Source organism: Solea solea, chromosome 10, assembly GCF_958295425.1.
Source record: "Solea solea chromosome 10, fSolSol10.1, whole genome shotgun sequence".
Classification (NCBI taxonomy): Eukaryota; Metazoa; Chordata; class Actinopteri; order Pleuronectiformes; family Soleidae; genus Solea; species Solea solea.
In genome coordinates this window covers 22,405,231-22,425,179 of record NC_081143.1, presented here as the reverse complement: position 1 = coordinate 22,425,179, position 19,949 = coordinate 22,405,231, and the positions used below count along the sequence as shown (strand labels likewise).

The 19,949-nt window shown below is 40.0% G+C and overlaps 2 protein-coding genes across 3 annotated transcripts; one reads left to right on the top strand and one right to left on the bottom strand.

The window, feature by feature from the left end:
* The first annotated feature begins 3,433 nt into the window (after positions 1 to 3,433).
* On the top strand, positions 3,434 to 6,737 carry krt98 (keratin 98). Its single transcript, XM_058640209.1, has 8 exons — positions 3,434 to 3,810; positions 4,250 to 4,332; positions 4,456 to 4,612; positions 5,404 to 5,565; positions 5,652 to 5,777; positions 6,127 to 6,347; positions 6,465 to 6,475; positions 6,585 to 6,737. The coding sequence occupies exons 1-8, from the start codon at positions 3,472 to 3,474 to the stop codon at positions 6,680 to 6,682; spliced, it is 1,197 nt and encodes a 398-aa protein (XP_058496192.1). The 5' UTR covers positions 3,434 to 3,471; the 3' UTR covers positions 6,683 to 6,737.
* A 2,716-nt stretch (positions 6,738 to 9,453) lies between these two features.
* On the bottom strand, positions 9,454 to 11,648 carry krt15 (keratin 15). Of its 2 annotated transcripts, none has more exons than XM_058640207.1 (7): positions 11,086 to 11,648; positions 10,839 to 10,921; positions 10,580 to 10,736; positions 10,332 to 10,493; positions 10,117 to 10,242; positions 9,782 to 10,002; positions 9,454 to 9,679 (listed from the first exon to the last, which is right to left on the bottom strand). In XM_058640207.1, exons 1-7 carry the CDS (start codon positions 11,569 to 11,571, stop codon positions 9,580 to 9,582), a joined length of 1,335 nt encoding a protein of 444 aa, XP_058496190.1. In that variant the 5' UTR covers positions 11,572 to 11,648; the 3' UTR covers positions 9,454 to 9,579. The 2 variants fall into 2 exon arrangements, with proteins under 2 accessions (XP_058496190.1, XP_058496191.1); XM_058640208.1 differs by having other exon boundaries at positions 9,526 to 9,679; positions 9,767 to 10,002.
* Positions 11,649 to 19,949: the final 8,301 nt, after the last annotated feature.

Here is a 19,949-nt window from a genome sequence, read left to right as displayed (position 1 = left end):
TGCTTTGTTTTGAAAAATTAAAAAAAGGTTACACTGTCTATTTTTAATCTATGAAGCTATATTTGTAATAAACTCCCCTCCTATCACAGACAAGTGAAAAACCATTATCATACACAGTCACAGAAATACATAAATCTGTCTGTCCCGCATACAAAAACTGAGTTAGTGCCTTTTCATTTTACAAACCTGTCGAATGGAACAACCTCCAGAACAAAACTCAAACTACACCGACTGGTCTCCGTTAATACATTTAAGACACCAGCTCAAAGACTCTTCATGCTTCTCTTAGCATGTTTCCCTCGCCCTGCCTTCTTCCAGTACTAATTGTTTTCAAATTGTATTTTATTTTATTAGGGCTTGTACGGTGGCCGAATATCAATTGAAAACACAAGGTATTCAATTGATATTCGTGCTCCACCTCCAACGTCGTTTTCTGCATGATGGCGGGTGGTTAATTGTATTATTTTCTTTGAGCTTGTATGTTTTCATTCTTTTTTATTCTGCCAAAATTTGTTGCAAATGATCTCATGATGAGAGTTTCATCTCAAGGATCTTCTCTGTACAAATAAAGGTGCAATGGAACTTTATAAAAAGGCTCATAGAAAAATAATTTAATCAGGCAATTGTACATTTATTTAAAGAAAGAAAAAAAAAAGGTAATTATAATTTTTTTTTTTATCTTCAACTGCTGCCAAATGAAAATAAATTCACCATAATTTCACACACTGGACCTAGACCTGTTCTTTGGGCAGATAATTTGGATAATTGTGAGCGGAGATGGAAAGAATACAATATTTTTTTTTAGGTTAAAAGAACAAGTATAATAAACTTAAATAATTTAAGTATAATAATCCACCCAAGAAAAAGTAAAAAAACGGCTTATTGAAAATCTACTTGGAGTAAAATGTAAATTTTTCTTGAGAGGGGAAATAAATCAAAAATTAGTTCTTAAACCATCGACAAATTAAAGGGCAATGACAAAAATGAACATGTCAACAAACATTTAGTGTGGTAAAATGTGTCATTTTAGTGCAGACTACACCATAACCCATTTTTAAACAATGCAATGCAAGGTGGCATAAATAGTCAATTCTGTGGGCCATCATTTTATTTACCAACACTAACAACAGTCACAGAGGTGTTTTAAAACACTGTGAGGTGCATAATCTTAAATTAAACATACTTAAGTAAAAGTAAGTACACAATAAACTGACTACAACAGCAAACTGTTTCCTGGTTGTCTCGCTAATAAAACTACACACATAAATCCCTGCCATTGTGCAACAAGTCCTCTGTCTTACTGTGACACTAAAAAGAATGGATCATTAACATAGTTATATTTCCTGCCCTGGTACCTGAAGCACCTTTCCTCGACCTAAAATTCAAGTTTGTCTCACTGAAAAGTAAATGTCTACAATTCGAAGAATCGTCTGAGATTCTTCGAATTGTAGACTCATGTGTCATGGGAATAAAAGGTGTCATGCATTGCTCCATCTTACTATGTTTTTCACTAAACAACAGTGCGACATTCTCCGAGTGTCACAAACCATCAGTCATTGCTTTTTCAGACCTCACCCTCCTTATCAGTGTGGCCGCTGAGTGATGCGGTGTGACACATAAGCGGAGAGGCGGTTGAGCCGCCTCGTGCCTGCCGTTCAAAGAGATTCCGGATCATTATCTTTTCAAGGATGAGGAGGACGCACAATAATTATGTTTAAACTAATAAAGCTTTCTGGTACATTTTAATGAGGTGATACTTGTGAGAGACTCGCGAGAAACGATTATGAAACCATGTCACAGTCTGCCTGGATGCTGCAGTGGAGGCCTGATACGCTCTATGTGTGATGAGACAAGTTTAGATTATCAAGCAGCAAATCTGAATTATTTATCCCCCAGGATCTGGAGTAGGACTTGACTGAGTAAACTGTATTTATTGATGCTTTTACCTTATCTCACTGTTTACAATTCATGTGTATTTTGTGCTTTTGTAAATGTACTGTATGAGGCAATTTGTCCACAAACTAACACACCTTAAAGCCATCCTGTTCACCAACGTCCACCCACATAATTCTCTCAACATCACCTCAGGCAGTTTTAGATATTTACAGTGTAGTGAAGCCATCGTATTTGTACCTGTCTACACATTAACCATTCACTATGTTGCAGTCCAATCAGATACAGTTTGCTTTGCGTTATTCACTGAAACATCAGTTAAGGCAGTTTTGGATATTTTCAGTATTAAAGTTAAGAAATAATGAGGCACTGGTTTGCACATTTAACCAGCACATTCACCGAGTGTCCAGTGCGTTGAAGATATTATCGTGCAATATGATATTTCTCACACAACTTACAGTTTTGTGGTGAGATGGAGGTCATAAGTATGACACGAGGGACATGTTGTGAAAGAGTTTAGTGGATGTACCTGAATTGTTAATACCACAAATTCCTGTGTTTGGTTGATCATTCACGTGTCTGCCGTGTTTTAAAAGATCAGTTTACCACACGAGTTTGAGAAGGTGGAAAGGAGCGACAGAGGAAAGTACATAATGAACAATGACACAGGAAAAACACAATTGAACAAACAAGAAAATTAAACACATGACACTGGAGGTAAGAGCAAATCAGAGTCAGTCCAATTCATCTTGAAGAATGTATTACTGGATGGGTCCAACACAAAACACATTATACAACAATCACAAACCACATTTCATGACAATACTTCCACAGGTTCTCAATTCTCCCCTCCAAACCAGAACAGATAGCTCAGAATGTTTCCCTGTGTAACTTACACAAGCACGATGATGGTGAAATATTCTACAGGTCATTCTAATATAATTGTTTATGATCTTTTCATCTGTGGCAAGACAAATATAACCTAAAAATGTCTTGGCCTCAACCTTTGGCCCCAAGTTTCACCAAGGTGAAAAACTCACCGGTACGTGCCACTTTTCTCACTGTTGTGAGCTCAGTTGTTTCTTCCACAGGAATGCATCGTTTCAAACTGTTCTATGTGCGTACGTGTGTGTGTTTATTCTAATTTCACTGATCATACAGAACATTACATCCTTGCATGTTTTTTCCACAGTGACCACACAGGTCAAAAAGGGGGAAAGTGTGTTTTTAAACCTGCTCTGAAAGCTGCCAAACAAGGCCAACTGCTATCACAAATGGCTTAAGTTACATGACTTAAGCCATGAAAAGTTGATTGTATAGTAGTCGGGGAATGCCCTTTATTGAGAGAAAGAAAATGTGGACTCACAAGTTGAACCTGAAAAATGGGCGGTTGTACCCCTACCCAGTACTCACCACACCCACACTGATGGAGTGATTAGAGGAACGGGGGAACATGTCAGTTGCATTCTTCTCATTCAACTATCCTTTCTGGCCCTTCCCACTTTTCTGTGTTTGCCAGCTATAAAAGGAAGGAGGCTAAAGTCATGCTTTCAACTGCAGATCAACTCCAGATCCAATATGTCTCTCATCTCAAGATCCTACGGCCAGAAGACCATGAGTGTCTATGGTGGAGCAGGCGGTCGTGGCACCCGTATCTCCTCATCCCAGGCCATGGGCCTTGGATCTGCTAGAGGCTTCAACCTGGCTGACGGCGTGGACATGCACGTCGGAGACAACGAGAAGGCCACCATGCAGAATCTGAATGACCGCTTGGCCACCTACCTGGAGAAGGTGCACACCCTGGAGAAGGAGAACGAGCGTCTGGACAAGCAGATCAGAGACTGGTACCAGAGCAGGACCATCATTGCCCACGACTACACCAAATACTTTGCCATCATTGAAGACCTGAAGGACAAGGTAAAAAAAAGGAGACATGGTGGTGTTTCAGTGCTGTTTCATTTTGCTCTCATCAAACCGATGTTGGCATTTTTTTCGTTTAGCATGGGTGTGTGAGTAGAAGGTAGGCCATGTCTGTTTTTGTGCTGTCACAGAAGTAAATAAGGACTGCAGTGCTCGTTTACAGTAGTGTCTCATCAACTTATCATTGAGCTGTGTACCTCAAGTTTACACAGCCTTTTACTTCATTTACTTCACTTCACTACTTGTTTTATGTACGACCAAAATTGGGTGACAATGACAATTTCACACATACTGATGTCTTCGAAAAACTATTTTTTAAGGAATTCACTCTTTAAATTCCCCAAATCAGTCAGGATGATGTGTAGAGGAACACTGTATGAAACGCGAGGTTGACTGAAACTTTCCTTACCAAGTGCTTTGTTGTTCTTTCTTACAGATTCGTATCAGTTCCAGAATGAATGCCAAAACTGTTCTGGACATTGACAACGCAAAACTGGCAGCTGATGATTTCAGAATGAAGTGAGTGTACTCTCCTCCTTGTTATCCCCCAATGAAACTTTGCATTGTCGTAAATTCATGTCTAACAGTTCACATCCTACCCAAACTTCTCTCACCTGATGTGACTTTCCACCCCCACATCAGGTATGAGAACGAGCTGGCCATGAGGTTGGCTGTGGAGGCAGACATTGCTGGACTGAAGAAGTTGTTGGACGACATGAACCTGATCAGAATGGATCTGGAGAGTCAGTACGAAGGACTGAAGGACGAGCTCATCATGCTCAAGAGGAACCACGAAGAGGTGAGAATGAGCATTTGGTTTTTGACAACTGCTTTACAAGCAGTAAATGACTAATTGTTATCATGTTTTGTACGACTACACAAAAGGCCAACACCCACGCGATGGATGTTTGCACATGTATGCACACGAATTTTAAGTATGTCACCACACTGGTTGACAAAGTCTAACTTCAACACCATTCATCTTTGCAGCAGGGAAGTAAATACACAGCTCCTCAGTGTGAGCATTCCCTAAGATGGCCATCATTTACACAAATGACCTCTAACACTGAGGAAATCCCGTGTCAAGTTAAAGCTTGTGTAAACAAGTCTGACAGCGGGTCTTTTCTCACAAAGCTGCACCTTTTCTTTTTGCACACTTCCTCTTATTCTTCTCCTCTTCCATTAGCTCATTGCTGCTGCTGCTGCTGCTTTTCCATCACACACATAACAAGAAGCGCTGAACAAACACACACACACACACATTTAACAGACATGAAAGAAGCCAAAGGAATGAATGCATACACTGCAACTTGAAATTCTTTTATTAAGAATAATCCCTTAAGATGTATCATCTCTATTTCAAAGGGGTTGACATAATAAACATAATATGACCCAATATAACGAAAGATAAGTAAACGATACCATATCAACAGAGGACAAAACAAGTATCACTCAGTAAGATCTACAATTACAAACCATAGTTCAATCAGAGCATTAAAAATGGAACTGCTACTAGAATAACAATAAAAATAATTGTTTTTGTTGTTATTACACCAGTCGCTCAAGCTGTTTCCCCTTTAAATTATGCAGGAGATGATTCTGCTGAGGAATCAAACCGGTGCCCAAGTCAACGTGTCTGTGGACGCTTCACCCTCTGTAGACCTGAACCAGGCCATGTCAGAAATCAGAGAACACTACGAGGGCATGATCGGCAAGAACCGCAGAGATCTTGAATCGTGGTACCAGACCAAGGTGAGCTGTTACAATGTTCTCCCCTCTAAGTTGACTAACTCATCGTTTTAACCCGTGTGAGGTAACACTTGCTGTTTTGTGCCCAGATTGCATCGGTGGAGCAGGAGGTTCTCACAAGCACAGAGACTCTGGTGACGTCACACACAGAGATCAAAGAACTGAAGAGCACCATCCAGAGACTTCAGATCGACCTTCAGTCACATATTAGCATGGTACGTCAACATGTAAACATGGTTACAGTTAAAGATTCCGTGTGTGAGAGTTAGTGGCATCTAATGGTGAGCGTGTAGAAGGCAACTAACCTCCCACCCTTCCTCCACATCCCAAGAGTATCAGGGGACTACAGTGAATTTGACATATCCAAAAGACTGTAAACACTCATTATTATGTTTGAATAAACAGGTTTCAACAGGTTGTGAAATCAGCTTATCCATAATATGTACTGCCTCATTTAGCGAATATTTGTGGATAAACATGTGTTTATCCACAACTAGTTTTCTTTTACTGGCATCGTGTAACGTCCTCGGGTTTTTAATCACCTGCTTCCTCTGATCCCAACAGAAAGCCTCTCTGGAGAACACCCTGGCAGAGACTCAGGCCCGCTACGCAGCCCAGCTCGCAAGCCTCCAGGACATTGTCATCACCCTGGAGGCTCAGCTGTCCCAGCTCCACGCTTCCATTGCCAGCAACAAGCAGGAATATGACATGCTGCTCGACCTCAAGACCCGGCTGGAGCTGGAGATCGCAGAGTACAGGAGGTTGCTGGACGGAGAGGACGACAGGTGAGACACCCAGGACGGAACAGCAGTTAAAAGTTCCACTCAAATTTAGAACCTTTCATGGTATCATGTACATGTTCCAGACTAATGTTTACTCCTTTCTTTTTCCCTTCATCACAGCACAAAACAAGGTAAGAGAACTTATCCACATATATTTTTATTTTCTTATTGAAAAAACACAAAGGCTCAAATGTCTGACGTTCGCTCTTGACTCACGGTTTGTTCTTTGTTTTTTTCCAGTGGTCACAAAGGTCATCACAGTGGTGGAGACAGTCGTGGACGGAAGGGTGGTGCAGAGCAGCAAGACTGTTGATGTGGACGTGGATGATATTGAGTGAAGGTTTTTTTGAATATTTTACAAAAACCAATAAAGATCTTGCAGTTCAAATACAAGTGTGGTGTAACTCTATCATTTTCTGTCACCTTTGTCCCTCACTGAAGGATCGTGAATCTGTTTTGCACAAATATCTGGCCCCACCCAACAAGTACTGTGTACTGAAGTTCACCTGTATGTCACAGTCACCATGTGAGATGTTAGACGACCAGAGGTCTAAACTAAAACTAGATGTTTAGGGGTTGTTGTTTTTTTAAGTTGCTTTAATCAGTTTTTATAATGTATCTAATATATATATATATATATGTCTGATCAATCTACTCTATAAAGAAACACATGATAGCCCATGATAACAAAATTAGCATCAAGCTGGTTGATATCAAAATGTTAGGTAGACAATGATAAAGTGAGTAGAGATAAGGTGAAGCTGAAATGTGTTGTCTACATAGAGCCAGAGGGATTATGTTTCATTTAGTATTTGCAAATGTGCCAGTTACAACAGCAGCTATGCTGAGGCTGTGTGTTTGTCAGCTAAACTTTAATATCCTCTGCTCTTTCCCATCAACTTATCTCAGAGGCAAACTGAAGAACTAAAAACTCTTGACACTATAGCCCACACCTTGAACTGCAAACAATATCTTGTTACTTTGTGTAGTGTGAGTTTTTAAACAAAAAAGCTAACCAAATGTACAGCCGGGGGGAGCTGACTTGCAGGTCCCCCTCCAGAGTAAATAAACATGAATGCCCATGGTGAAATGGTCATCCATTTGCAGAAGCAAATATTGCTTTTCGCCTACAGGCACCATTGTATCTTAAAGAGGTAAGAATACTAATAAACTAGAATGCTGCACTCTTAGAATGCAGGGAGTTCCTGAAGGTTAAGTCCAATGGAACTGAACCCTGGAGTGTCCGTATGGGTTTAGGACCATTTATACCATTTCTTCTGTTTAATGTCCGCCCATCCCAAACGTTATCTCTGTTACTACCCTACCATACCAACACCAGAGATGCACAAAGGTACTGCGGTCAAGCTATCGGACATAGGTATGTCCATGGTCAATCTTATTTAATGCAGAATTTTCAGGGGGGGGGGGTTTAAAGTAAAAAGCCTGTGACCCAATTAATCAAGCTGATTGATAAGGCTACCGATATCCGGGTTCCAAATTAAAACATGTAAATATTGAAAATCCTCATATTAAGGCCTAATAACTGGACTTAAAGCAACTGTATGAAGAGAATTCTCCATTAGTTTTGAACAAGACTGATAAAGTTGTGTTCAGCACATTGATCAAATCAGACATTTTTAATGTATACAGTTTTAGAGAAATTTCAACTTAAGTGTCACATTCTCACTTTGAGATGTGATAAAAACACATGTTTCAATAAGTTCTGGAAAAGACAAAAAAAGACGAAGTAGAAAATGTTTTTGATTGAAAAGTGAGAGTTGCGGGTGCTTACCTGCAAAGGAGGGACAATTGGGACCTCTCAGATCCGTAGGATGGACACTGTAAACAGCACTAACTCAGCTCCTCACTGGGGAAATGTGGATGAGATCCTCGGGGTGGTAGCCACTACGCTCCTGCTGGACCACTGGATCCACTGCTCCAGTTCCTCCTGGACATCATCAGCAGAGTGGTGAGGCAAATGAAAATTAACATGCAGATTGTCTATGATGTCCCAATTGCAACAGATTTTTCTGCACACGTGACATTTGTTTACTATGAGATTTGCCTTTGTGAATGTTAACCATACCAGCTAAAAAAAAGGAAACCATGTACCCACCCTGAGTCACTAATGGATTTCGACGACTCATCCATTATGGTTTGCTGCCCATTCAGACACGAAAAACTCTCCGTGTGATGCTGCCACAGGCTTAGAGTGATGACACACTGAAATTAGAAAGTGTGTCATCACTTCTCCTCTCCCCCTTCATCACTGTATTCATCACTAAAGTCATGTTTAATCATGCCTTTCACTGACTTGTCTTCCCTAAGGTCCTTGTGCTCTCCATTGCCCCCTGTAGGTCCCTGTGAGTCATGGCTACGCTAGGTTCTGGGACATTCTCAAAACCCACAACACACTTGGGTGACGTAGGTGCGAGAGTGAGAGAGAGAGAGAGAGAGAGAAAGAGAGAGAGAGAGAGAGAAAGAGAGAGTCTTGACTGTGCCTCTTACTACCGTTTAGTTTGCGACCATAATTCTTGAGTAAAGTGCAAACAACCCTTCTCCAGCTGGTTCTACCTGCTTGACACCCATTTCTACCCCCATCACTGACATCCATAATTCCATATTTAGTACCACTATTGTTATTATATATGTCCATAATAATACGACTATTTTTATATTGTAAATGTGGGCTATACCAATCAAACGGATTCAAACCCAGGACCTCTTTGCTTTGAGGTAACAGTACAGACTTTTAACATGTTGTTGCAAGAGTAACTGCTTTATTGCACATAAGGTGGTTTGTCTAATAACATATATATATATATATATATATATATATATATATATATATATATATTAACATTTAATGCTTGTTCTTATCTTTAATTCACACTCTCTCTTCTCTCTCTTAATACTGTGGTTGGTACAACATTTCTAAGCTATCATTCTACGCATGTTTGTCAACATAATCTTATCTCAGAGTCATCCAACACTCAACACCAACCCTTATTAGGATCAAGTTAAAAACGTGTAACGTCACACATGAGCAAGTTCAAAACAAGGAAACGGTCACCGTCACATTATTCGGAATAAAACCCACACAAACCAATTGTAGTTGTCAAAATGAAAGCCATTTTATTGCATTCACATGTGTATGTGAAGGATGTGTTTGTTTCTGCTGTTTCGTTTGTGGCTTTCAGGTGTTGCCTTTCTTGTTTTTGCTGCGTGGAACAGATTATGAGGTGGTCCTAGTAGAGGAAACCACTTTTCCATTGACCACATCCTCTGTGACCACCATAACCTTTGTTGTGGTCCTTGAAGAAGAGGAACTTCCACTGTTGTGAAAGTGAAGAGAAGCGCGTCCATTAAAACCATTACATTGATACAATCATTTTCTTTTTTTTAAGACAGATATTTTGTACCTTCTCTGCGCCTACCTGCTACCCTCGCCGTCCATCAGCCTCTTGTACTCTGCAATCTCCATCTCCAGTCGTGTCTTGATGTCGAGCAGCATTTGGTACTCTTGGCTCTGGCGCTCCATTTCACCACGCAGCTGCATCAGCTGTTCTTCCAAGCCCGTCACCTGGTTCTGCAGGCCCATGAGCTGCATGGAGTACCGATTCTCTGTGTCTGCCAATGTGCCTTCCAGTGCTGCTTTCTGCAGGAGGAATGAGGGGAGAACACAAGTGGAGAAGAGGCACAGTCAATGACCTGACAAAATACACACAAGTAAAGGAAGCATTGGTAAAGAGGAGTAGAGATTTTCTTTTACCATGCTAAGTTGTGATTGTAGCTCGATCTCCAGGCCTTGTAGAGAGCGGCGGAGCTCAGTGAGTTCTGACTTTGATGTTTGAATACTTTCTGTACTGGCTGCCACCTCCTTGTTCAGCACCTCTGTCTGCAGTGGACATGAGAGAACATTAGTGTCATACATTAGGCTACATCAACAAAGTTGATTAATTGTAACAGATTTTTGTCCAGTCGTACCTTTGATTGGAACCATGCTTCAAGCTCTCTCTGGTTTTTGGCAGCCGCTGCCTCATACTGCTCACGGATTTCAGACATAATAGCGTTCAAATCTTGCTGTGGCGTTGCGTCCACCTCCACGTTGATCTGTCCACTCATCTGGCCTCTCATGGCTGCCAGTTCCTATTGAATAAACAGTTTATTTAGACCTGGATGTGGTTTATTTCTGCAATGCGTTTTCACTCAGATGTTCTGTGTATGGAACTCACCTCCTCGTGGTTCTTCTTGAGGAAGATCAGCTCCTCCCTGAGGCCTTCAATCTGCATCTCCAGGTCTGATCTGGCCAGTGTCAGTTCATCCAATAGTCTCTTCAGACCAGCGATATCTGCCTCCACTGATTGACGCATGGCAAGCTCATTCTCATACCTGTGAGGCAGATCACACACTTAATATTGATGTATACATTGTAACTATACAATACACTGCTTTTATTTCTCTTCATTTTCTGCCTCTCATCCTGATGCATACTTGGTTCTGAAGTCGTCTGCTGCCAGTTTTGCATTGTCAATGGCCAGATAGATGCCTCCGTTGACACTGGTGGCGTCCTGGATCTGTGAGACAAAAAAACAAGGTGTCATCTTACGTAATCACTGCCAGTCTTTCACTCAATGTAGGACAAGAGCAGTTAACACTGTAGACAATTGAATCATATAATAATTGCCTTGCAACGTAAATAACGGTGTAATATTCTGGTGACAGAAGTCATGTGACATACCTTTCCCTGCAGTTCGGCAATGGTGGCCTCAAATGCAGAGTAATCACGGGAACTTGGAGCGGTTTTGCTCTCCAGGAACTGGCGAATCTTGAGCTCCAGTTCAGCATTGGCCTTCTCCAGACTGCGCACCTTCTCCAGGTAGGTGGCCAGACGGTCGTTCAGGTTCTGCATGGTGGCCTTCTCGTTGGTCCCAATGTCCATGCTGTCCGCCATGCCGTAGCCTCCAGCAGATCCATAGCCTCCAGCAGATCCGTAGCCTCCACCAGAGCTGTAGCCTCCACCAGAGCTGTAGCTTCCACCAGAGCTGAAGCCTCCACCAGAGCTGTAGCCTCCACCACTTGCTCTTCCTCCAAAACTGGCCACGGAGATTTTAGCCCCAGTACCACCTGAACCTCCATACACACTGTGGCTCCTGCGTGACATGATGGTTCCACCCATGCCTCCGGCCAGGCTTCCACTCGTACCATAGGTAGACATTCTTGACATTGTTACGGCTGGTGTAGTCTCGGCAGACTGCAAACTAGATCTGTTTTCCCTGGAGAGGAGATGGACTGAGATGCAGAGCTCTGTCCCTGTCCTCTTTATATCCTGCACCAGGCTGCTGCACCTAGTATGGGTGGTGGCATGCAGAGCTATAGAGAGGGCGTTACCTAAAAGACACACACGCACACACACACACACGCACGCCCTTTTAGGTCAATTTTATTCAACAGCCAGGAGGAGAATGTTGGAGTAATCCTACATTTATTCTTGCAAACCTTAAATGGAATGAAGAGACAGCCACACCTGTTACATGTGTTACCTCAGGTTAGTTATTCAGTTAAATCCAGATCATGACATATGGGTGGTGTGTGTTTGAGTTTGAGCCATAATTCTTGAACTGACTGAGACTGACATACTGGCAAAACCGGCTGTGATACCAAGGCAACAAGCCTGGTAAACACTGATAAATGCATCAGTGTGATCTAAGGTTTTTTTTTTTTTCACTTGACTCTCAGGCTCTCAGCTCACTTCCTCTCACACACCTTGATCTTTACTCTCCAAATGATCTTGCTTGAAATCGTTTCTTAGTTGTAATTCAGTTTACATGTTATTCACAGTTTGGGGCTAGGGTTAGGGTTCGGTCTCTCTCTCTTTTGCATTGTGCAACAAGAGCCTGCAGGATTTGAGTCACTTTTTTTCTCTCTGATTCTCGTGATTTGTCAGTTGAAACCTGGCTCTGTTCAAGACTGGGCAGAGCACTGCTGGAAAGCTCCAGGTGTGCCTACATGTTCTTGGCATTGCACATCGGCATGTGCATCAAGCCCAAACAAGTACAAGTTCTTCCTTGTTTTGCCTTTGCTTCTCCTCTAACCACAGTGATTCTTTCAGGAAGACTAATTTAGATGTTCTTTTTTTTTTTTAACCCAGTTGATTAAATCTTTTGCTTGTAGCTTTATTCTTGTAACATTACATACAGTTTATCTGTGGTCGAATCGAACAAAGAGCTGTTTCAATGAACAAATGACTTGAGCATGATGTGCACACAGCCAGCCTGGAGTAATACAATTTTGTTTCAATTTTTAGGTCGCAAACTCATCTCATGCATTTGCTAAAAAGCTATAAATTATGTTGCAAAGTTACTGTTTAGTTTCAAACCCTAGTTATAGATGAGTGCGGATATTTTCGTCTCTCTGGTGAAAGCATTTTGACACAAACACACCAACCTCAACACACAGCTGCAGCACTGTTCATTAAGTTTTACTCAAAAGTAGCGACTATTCACGTATGGATAAATATTAAAGTCAGCAAAACAGTAATAAAGCATTATTAAATATCTTTGATTTTTCTTCACTTTTCTCTTGTAATCTCAGTTTTTAATGTTTCCTTCTCCACAGAACAAGTCTTCACTTTCTACTCTCACACATCCCAGCATGGGTGTGGCAGCGTTGGTGAGGTTGAAACTCATTTATCTTATTACCCCATACTGTCTGTTTCACTATGTAGGTTTATAAGCAGTAAAAAAACAAGGTTTTTTAGACAAGATGTGACAGAAGATTTGACTCACATTATGCCGTCAGGCAGCAGTGTTTTCAGTAAACTGATGAACGCTGCGAGACTTTCCCACATTTCGTTTAACCCTTAGTTCTCACGCGGCACAGATCTGTGCCACACCCTTGGTAAATTGCTGTTGGAATAATACACAACTCCTATATAGGTCACATCTTCAGATTTTATAAGATGTGTTTTTTTATGTTCTTATGTGTTGTTGAGTCAAACTTTTGATTAATTGTACCAATTAATTGTTTTGGTTAACTAGTGATACCAGTGCAGAAGTCGCGAGCCAAGTGAACTTTCAAATGTGACGTATTTCCAAATTAAATCTGATTTTGAATTAGAGTAATTTTTGCTGCGTGTTTATATAAAATAAAATAAAAAGTTTAATCAGATTGCCTACAGGATGTGCTGAAAAAAACATACTCAACACTCTATAATGCACATCCTTATAGCCTTTGTATATACGTTTTGATATACAGTAGTAATGGAAAAAACCTGTCTAAACAGAGCATTTATTAAAGAGTTAATTAGAGTTCTCCCCCATTTTAGACACAGACATCCTTGAAAAAAATATGCACACAATTCTGAAAACTTCAAATAACAGTAACATGACTCCAAACTGCTGAATTCAATTGAGCTGCTGCTTTGCAAACCTCTGAACACAAACTGTGTCATTCTGCACACCCTTGTTCTCCTTAATCTTAAAAATGCAACGCCCTGATTACTAATGAGTCTCACTCATGTGCATTCATTTTCTCTGCAGTGTTTCTCATTGTACCGATGAAATGACTGAGTTTTGCAAGAAAATACCCATGCACAGAATTTGAAGCTCAACACACTGGGAGAAAAATATCAACCCCATATTTGCACGACTATAGGCCCATTCTCAGCGTCACTGTTTGCAAAACACGACATGTGGTGTTTTGGTAAAGATCAAACATGAGACAGACCATTCAAAACTGAAAAAGCCTTGTGCAAATGGCTTCCCACTGCCACTGGAACACTCTAATAACAGCCCCCTGAATTCAGAATGCACATGTAAAGACACATGTAATCAAATCAGATAACACAGAAATCAAAGATTTACTTTACTTTAAGGAGGAAGAGGAGCAACATATCAGAAGAAATGTGTTTTTAGTCGGCGGCGGAAGATATGGAGGCTTTTTTTAGTAAGGGTGTGACCTTCTCTTACACTTGAACATGTCCCTGGCTCCATTAAACATGAAAGGAACTCAAATTATTGTTACTGGTTAAACATGTGTTTGTTCTCCTTTTTCATGATGACAAGCATTTGTTTTATTGTAGGGGTGTGCTAGTTTGGTACCTAAAAGAAAAAAAAAAACACACTTCACCAAAACAAGAACAAAAGTAACTTTTTTTTTTGCATTTGAATATACAGTATAACATGACATCATGTAGACTTCTCATGATAATATAGAATTCAGACTCTAATAGCCATAGCTGTGTATTGTCCCAGCAGCAAGAACATGATCTGGGTGTTTTGTTTAATTTTCTTGCATAAGATTTGTGGTGTTTTGACAAAGTACTTAAACTCTTCTTCTTTTTTTTTTCATTTCATAGTTTCGAGAACCTGAGCCACACTATCAGGTCTCACTGTTGTGCAGGTCAGCAGGGTGATGCGTCAGATCCCACCTGACACACGGTGAAAGGTGGGGTACTCCACACTCCAACACACGAACAACCATTCACTTTGACATACACACCTACAGTCAGTTCAGAGTGTTCAGTTAACCTCTGCATGTTTTTTGGGACTGGGAGGAAAATTCCATGCGCACACGCACATGCAAACAAAATGCCAAAAGGAATCATCTTATCTATTCACTTACTACTAAAAACAGCTTGAAGGTTTCTTCAGTTGTTTATTTTTGCACCAGCTGCAGTCAGATTGTTGGCTGATTGTTGACGTGCAGGACAGCAACACACGCGTATGAATGGAGTCTTTGTGTTTTTAATGGCAACACTCCATTATACTGCAAACTGACACAGGTTCAATAAGCGTTCCACTTTCCAGAAGAATTAAAATCAATTCCTCTCTGCAGACTCATTGATTTATCCCCGGTATCTATTGACTGACATCCGTTACACAACACATGTGGCATGTGTGGGTGTTCCTACCTGTGGGAACACTGCCAATATCAATACATCTGTTTGACATGTTTATTGTGTCACACACTGCAACCACTTTTCATCTTACAGAGAGAGTGCAACAGGTCCGTTTGGATCCAAGTATAAAGCGGCTCATAGACAAATACCTGCAGCTTATGGTGAAAGGTGGAACAGTATGTTCAAAATGCAGCGTGACTTGAGAACCAGACACGTGTGCTTTTACCTAGGGGTGTGATGCTCATGTTTGAGCCATCGTTAAACAATATCTCACTCTTCTATCTTTTGTGCATGAGATACTGTGCACTGCAGTGACTCACCAGCCCATTCAGTGATCCTCTTCTCTTAAGTGTGTGTGTGTGAATGTTTTTTTAATTCTATTACAAGCTCAGACAGGTTTTTGCAAGTCTGACACACACCCTTCCCTGAATTCATGCAACACCGACGCAGTGATATTGAGAATATGCTAGCGCAGATCATTCCAGACTCAGGACTGGGCAGATTTATGGGTTATACCTCTGTATGTGGCCTATGTAATAACCATGTGTTGTCTCACAACAGTGTAAGTCAGTGGTGGCTTAGCTATTCTTTTTTTTTTTGACAAGCTCAAACAAAAAGGAGGTAAAGTTAATCTTTCACTGATATAACGTCAAAATCGTGTCCCCTACTGACAATCAATACAGCCCCACAGCAATGACACCAGGTCGAACTACAGAGAGCAGTGCAATGTCAGGATATCACCTGAAGGGGCCCCAAATTAGTCAACATTGTTTTGTTGATTTCAAAACAATCGGGGTTGTTTTGAAATCAGAAATGTCCACTTTTTATATACAGTCTGTGGTCAGGACCACAACTTATTTATTTGTAGAAATGTTTATGTTCAAATGCAATGCTGGCCAATAACATGGGTCATTCTTATAGTTATACCCACTGATCAAAAACCTATTTAATCCAAGGTTTAAAATTGTGTATTCCTGTTGTTTTTCATCATCAGTACGAACATAAGATGGCTGCCACTCGTGTCAATAGTAAAAACAAAACCGTTCTCCAACTCAAACAACCCTAGGTGTGGGAGGAGATATACAACATGTGTATTTTTCAACTTAATTAGTGTTAAGGCACATTTTCAATTCTAGTACAACTTGGCTGGGCACAGTTTATTTTGCTTTTCTATTAGGGATAGTACCTGGTGCCTGGTGCTTGTTTTAGCTGCTCTGGCGAGGTTCCAAGCGAGCTGAGCCGATACAAAAATGTGACGTCACCAGACTGCCGGCCACTGATTGGTCAGAGAGTGTCGTTGCTGGAAGAGTCATGAGTGCGATGTCCGACACAAGAATCAAACTGAACAGTGCCGAACTGTAGCTCAGTTAAAAAGACTTAAAAAGTCATGAAAAACAACTACTTTGATTGTCACTAGTTTGTGTGTTTGTGTCGCGTCTGTGACCACTAGGGGGCACCTATTTTAAAAACTTAACTATGGGTCATAATCTGCTGCAAACGGCCAATTGGGTTTGGGCTTGGAAATTTTTTTTTACTTTTTCTAGTTCCCTTACCCTTACACCCCTTTAGCATCAGTGAACACACAAGATCCCGGGGAATGTGTGTTATTTGTTTCACATAAGTCAGTCATGCACATAGTCCTGTTCAGGTTTATCTCTTGGTCTTGCTAACAATGGCTAACCAGAGATAAGTTTGTGTTTTTTCCTTCTTCTCAACCGGAACTCTGAACCTATGGTGTAAATGGAACACACCATTAGGGTTAGGGTTGCTTGTGTTTTCCCAGAGGACGTGTTTTGTTTTTACAGCAGTTTGTTTTCTTGAGTGGCTGCAGCTGCAGGCTAATAGGCTAACGGGCTGGAAAATCCACCTGCTCCATTTTCCAGCCCGTTAGCGTTAGCGTTTTTTTGCGAAAACCTGGGACAGAACTTTAAATTAAACAATTCATTTAAAAAGAGAGCGAAGTAAAAGATGCAAAAAAATAGTTGCACATTTACCTTTACCTGGGTTTAAACAAAATCCTGAATAGACTCACTAGTTTTAGTGTGTGATAGATACTTTTTGTTGGGAGCAGCAATGCCGCCACATTGTCTGTCACAAAGTTTGCTTTCCCTAACCACAAATTCTTTTTGCATGAAATTATCTAAAGGGAAGACACAAAACAAACACCGACACACACACTCTGCAGTGCCACTCCTTCACTTTGGTGAGAGCGCTAGAGATGTGACAGCAGAATGTGGAGATCGTAAAAATGTAGACTCTATCAACTCGGTTGTTTTGCTTTTGTATAAATAGGCAGAACTTGAAAAAACGACCATGTCAAATCCTCCTGTGGTGGTTTCAGTGCATTGTAGTCAGAAGTAGGAATGTCCAAGTTCCTAGACTTGCAACTGGAATGCTCCCTCAAGGTCGGATTTCCAACTCAGAAAGACTGGGGCAACTTCACAAATGTATACATAGGATTCCAAGATGGCATCAATAATAAAAACACTATTTTTTACTATTAATTGCATTCAGTTATGCACTCAAAAATCCTGAGTGTTGTTACTGACTGGTATTCAGCCCGATGAGTATATTCAAGAACAATCTGTACAATGAGAGTAAATGCAGGTTACTGGTTGCAGTTACAGTATGTGCAGTTAGATTTTACAGACTCCAGTTGTTCTTTTTTTCATCCAACCCTTTACAGAAGACAGGTTGGGTGAGAAGAGATGAGTTGCAGGAATGTGTGGGAAACAAAAGACAGGAAGTCCTAGGGCTGTAGACTTGGATTAAGGCAGGTTTATAGTAAGGGTGCAACTAAATTTTACAAGACTCAAAAATTGCAAATGCAAAAAAGGTGCATCGATGTGGTAATTCAGACAAACTATGCGTGTGCTTTAATAAAATCAACAAAAAAAAAGGTTGAAAAATTAAAAATAAAAGTTTGTTATTTATCTGATGCTCCCTGTTCTTCCTGATGTAGAATTGCTGCAAATTTATTATCCAACAAGTTTTATTTTGAAGGAGTTTCGGTGGTGACATTAATAGTTTGACCAAGATGCTTGTTGGTAGTGCAGACTGTATGAAAAGTTTTGAATAAATGGCTTCAGTATTGACCTATTCTTGTTAACAATTGAAAAAGAAAATGGCTTGTGTCTTTGTGCTGTTTGGAAATCATTGCTTTTTTATAAGTAAGTTAAAAAACAATTGTTACTTGCTCAGTATTCTTTAGGAAATTATCCAACTCTGACATGACTCCCAGCTCTTCCAGAGAAATACAAAAGTGACACCTGGTGGACATGGGTAACATTACATTCTAGGTTATTAAATGTTCAGTGAATACATTTTAGGAGGGCATATTGGCAAATAAAAAAACTTTTTACATATTAATGTGACAGGTCTAGAGGATGCTTACCTGGCAGGGGAGATACAATATTAACAAGAAAATTCTCGTGCCTGCTTCTTGCTGCCGATTTTGGGTGGATTGAACCTTTAAAACTTGAAACTTTTGACTGGGAAGGACCAAACCTATTTTTTTTAAATTTTGGACAACATACTAAACTATGATATTTTTGTCAAATTTTGAACGACATACTAAACTACGACATTTTTCTCAAATTTTGGACAACATACTAAACTATGACATTTTGGTGACATTTTGGACGACATACTAAACTATGACATTTTGGTGACTTTTTGGATGACATACTATACTACGACATTTTTCTCAAATTTTGGACGACATACTAAACTAGGATATTTTGGTGACATTTTGGACGACATACTAAACTATGACATTTTGGTGACTTTTTGGATGACATACTATACTATGACATTTTTCTCAAATTTTGGACGACATACTAAACTAGGATATTTTGGTGACATTTTGGACGACATACTAAACTATGACATTTTGGTGACTTTTTGGATGACATACTATACTATGACATTTTTGTCAAATGTTGGACGACATACTATACTATGAAATTTTTGTCAAATTTCGGACGACATACTATACTATGACATTTTTGACAAATTTTGGACAACATACTAAACTATGACATTTTGGTGACTTTTTGAACGACATACTATACTATGACAGTTTTGTCAAATTTTGGATGACATACTAAACTATGACATTTTGGTGACTTTCTGGACGACATACTAAACTATGACATTTTGGTGACTTTTTGGACGACATAGTAAACTATGACATTTTTGTCAAATTTTGGGCAACATACTAAACTATGACATTTTGGACAACTTAAAATACTATGACATTTTTGTCAAATTTTGGACGACATACTGAACTATGACATTTTGGAGACTTTTTGGACAACATACTTTACTATGACATTTTTGTCAAATTTTGGACACCATACTAAACTATGACAATTTGGTGACTTTTTGGACGACATACTATACTATGACATTTTGGTGACTTTTTGAACGACATATTAAACTATGACATTTTTGTCAAATTTTGGACAACATACTTAACTATGACATTTTGGTGACTTTTTGGACGACATACTATGACATTTTTGTCAAATTTTGGACGCCATGCTAAACTATGACATTTTGGTGACTTTTTGGACGACATATTAAACTGTGACTTTTTGGACGACATACTTAACGATGACATTTTTCTCACATTTTGGACCACGTTTTGGATGTCGTCAAATTTTGGACGACATACTGTACTGACATTTTTGTCAAATTTT

Bases quoted from the DNA above. Each gene is read 5' to 3' on its own strand.
- krt98 (XM_058640209.1), top strand. From the start codon at position 3,472: ATGTCTCTCATCTCAAGATCCTACGGCCAGAAGACCATGAGTGTCTAT. The intron at 3,811-4,249 runs GTAAAAAAAAGG...TCTTTCTTACAG, and splicing joins TTGAAGACCTGAAGGACAAG to ATTCGTATCAGTTCCAGAAT. The intron at 5,778-6,126 runs GTACGTCAACAT...TGATCCCAACAG, and splicing joins TTCAGTCACATATTAGCATG to AAAGCCTCTCTGGAGAACAC.
- krt15 (XM_058640207.1), bottom strand. From the start codon at position 11,571: ATGTCAAGAATGTCTACCTATGGTACGAGTGGAAGCCTGGCCGGAGGC. The intron at 10,737-10,838 runs GTATGCATCAGG...TCTGCCTCACAG, and splicing joins GCAGACGACTTCAGAACCAA to GTATGAGAATGAGCTTGCCA. The intron at 10,003-10,116 runs GTAAAAGAAAAT...TTCCTCCTGCAG, and splicing joins TACAATCACAACTTAGCATG to AAAGCAGCACTGGAAGGCAC.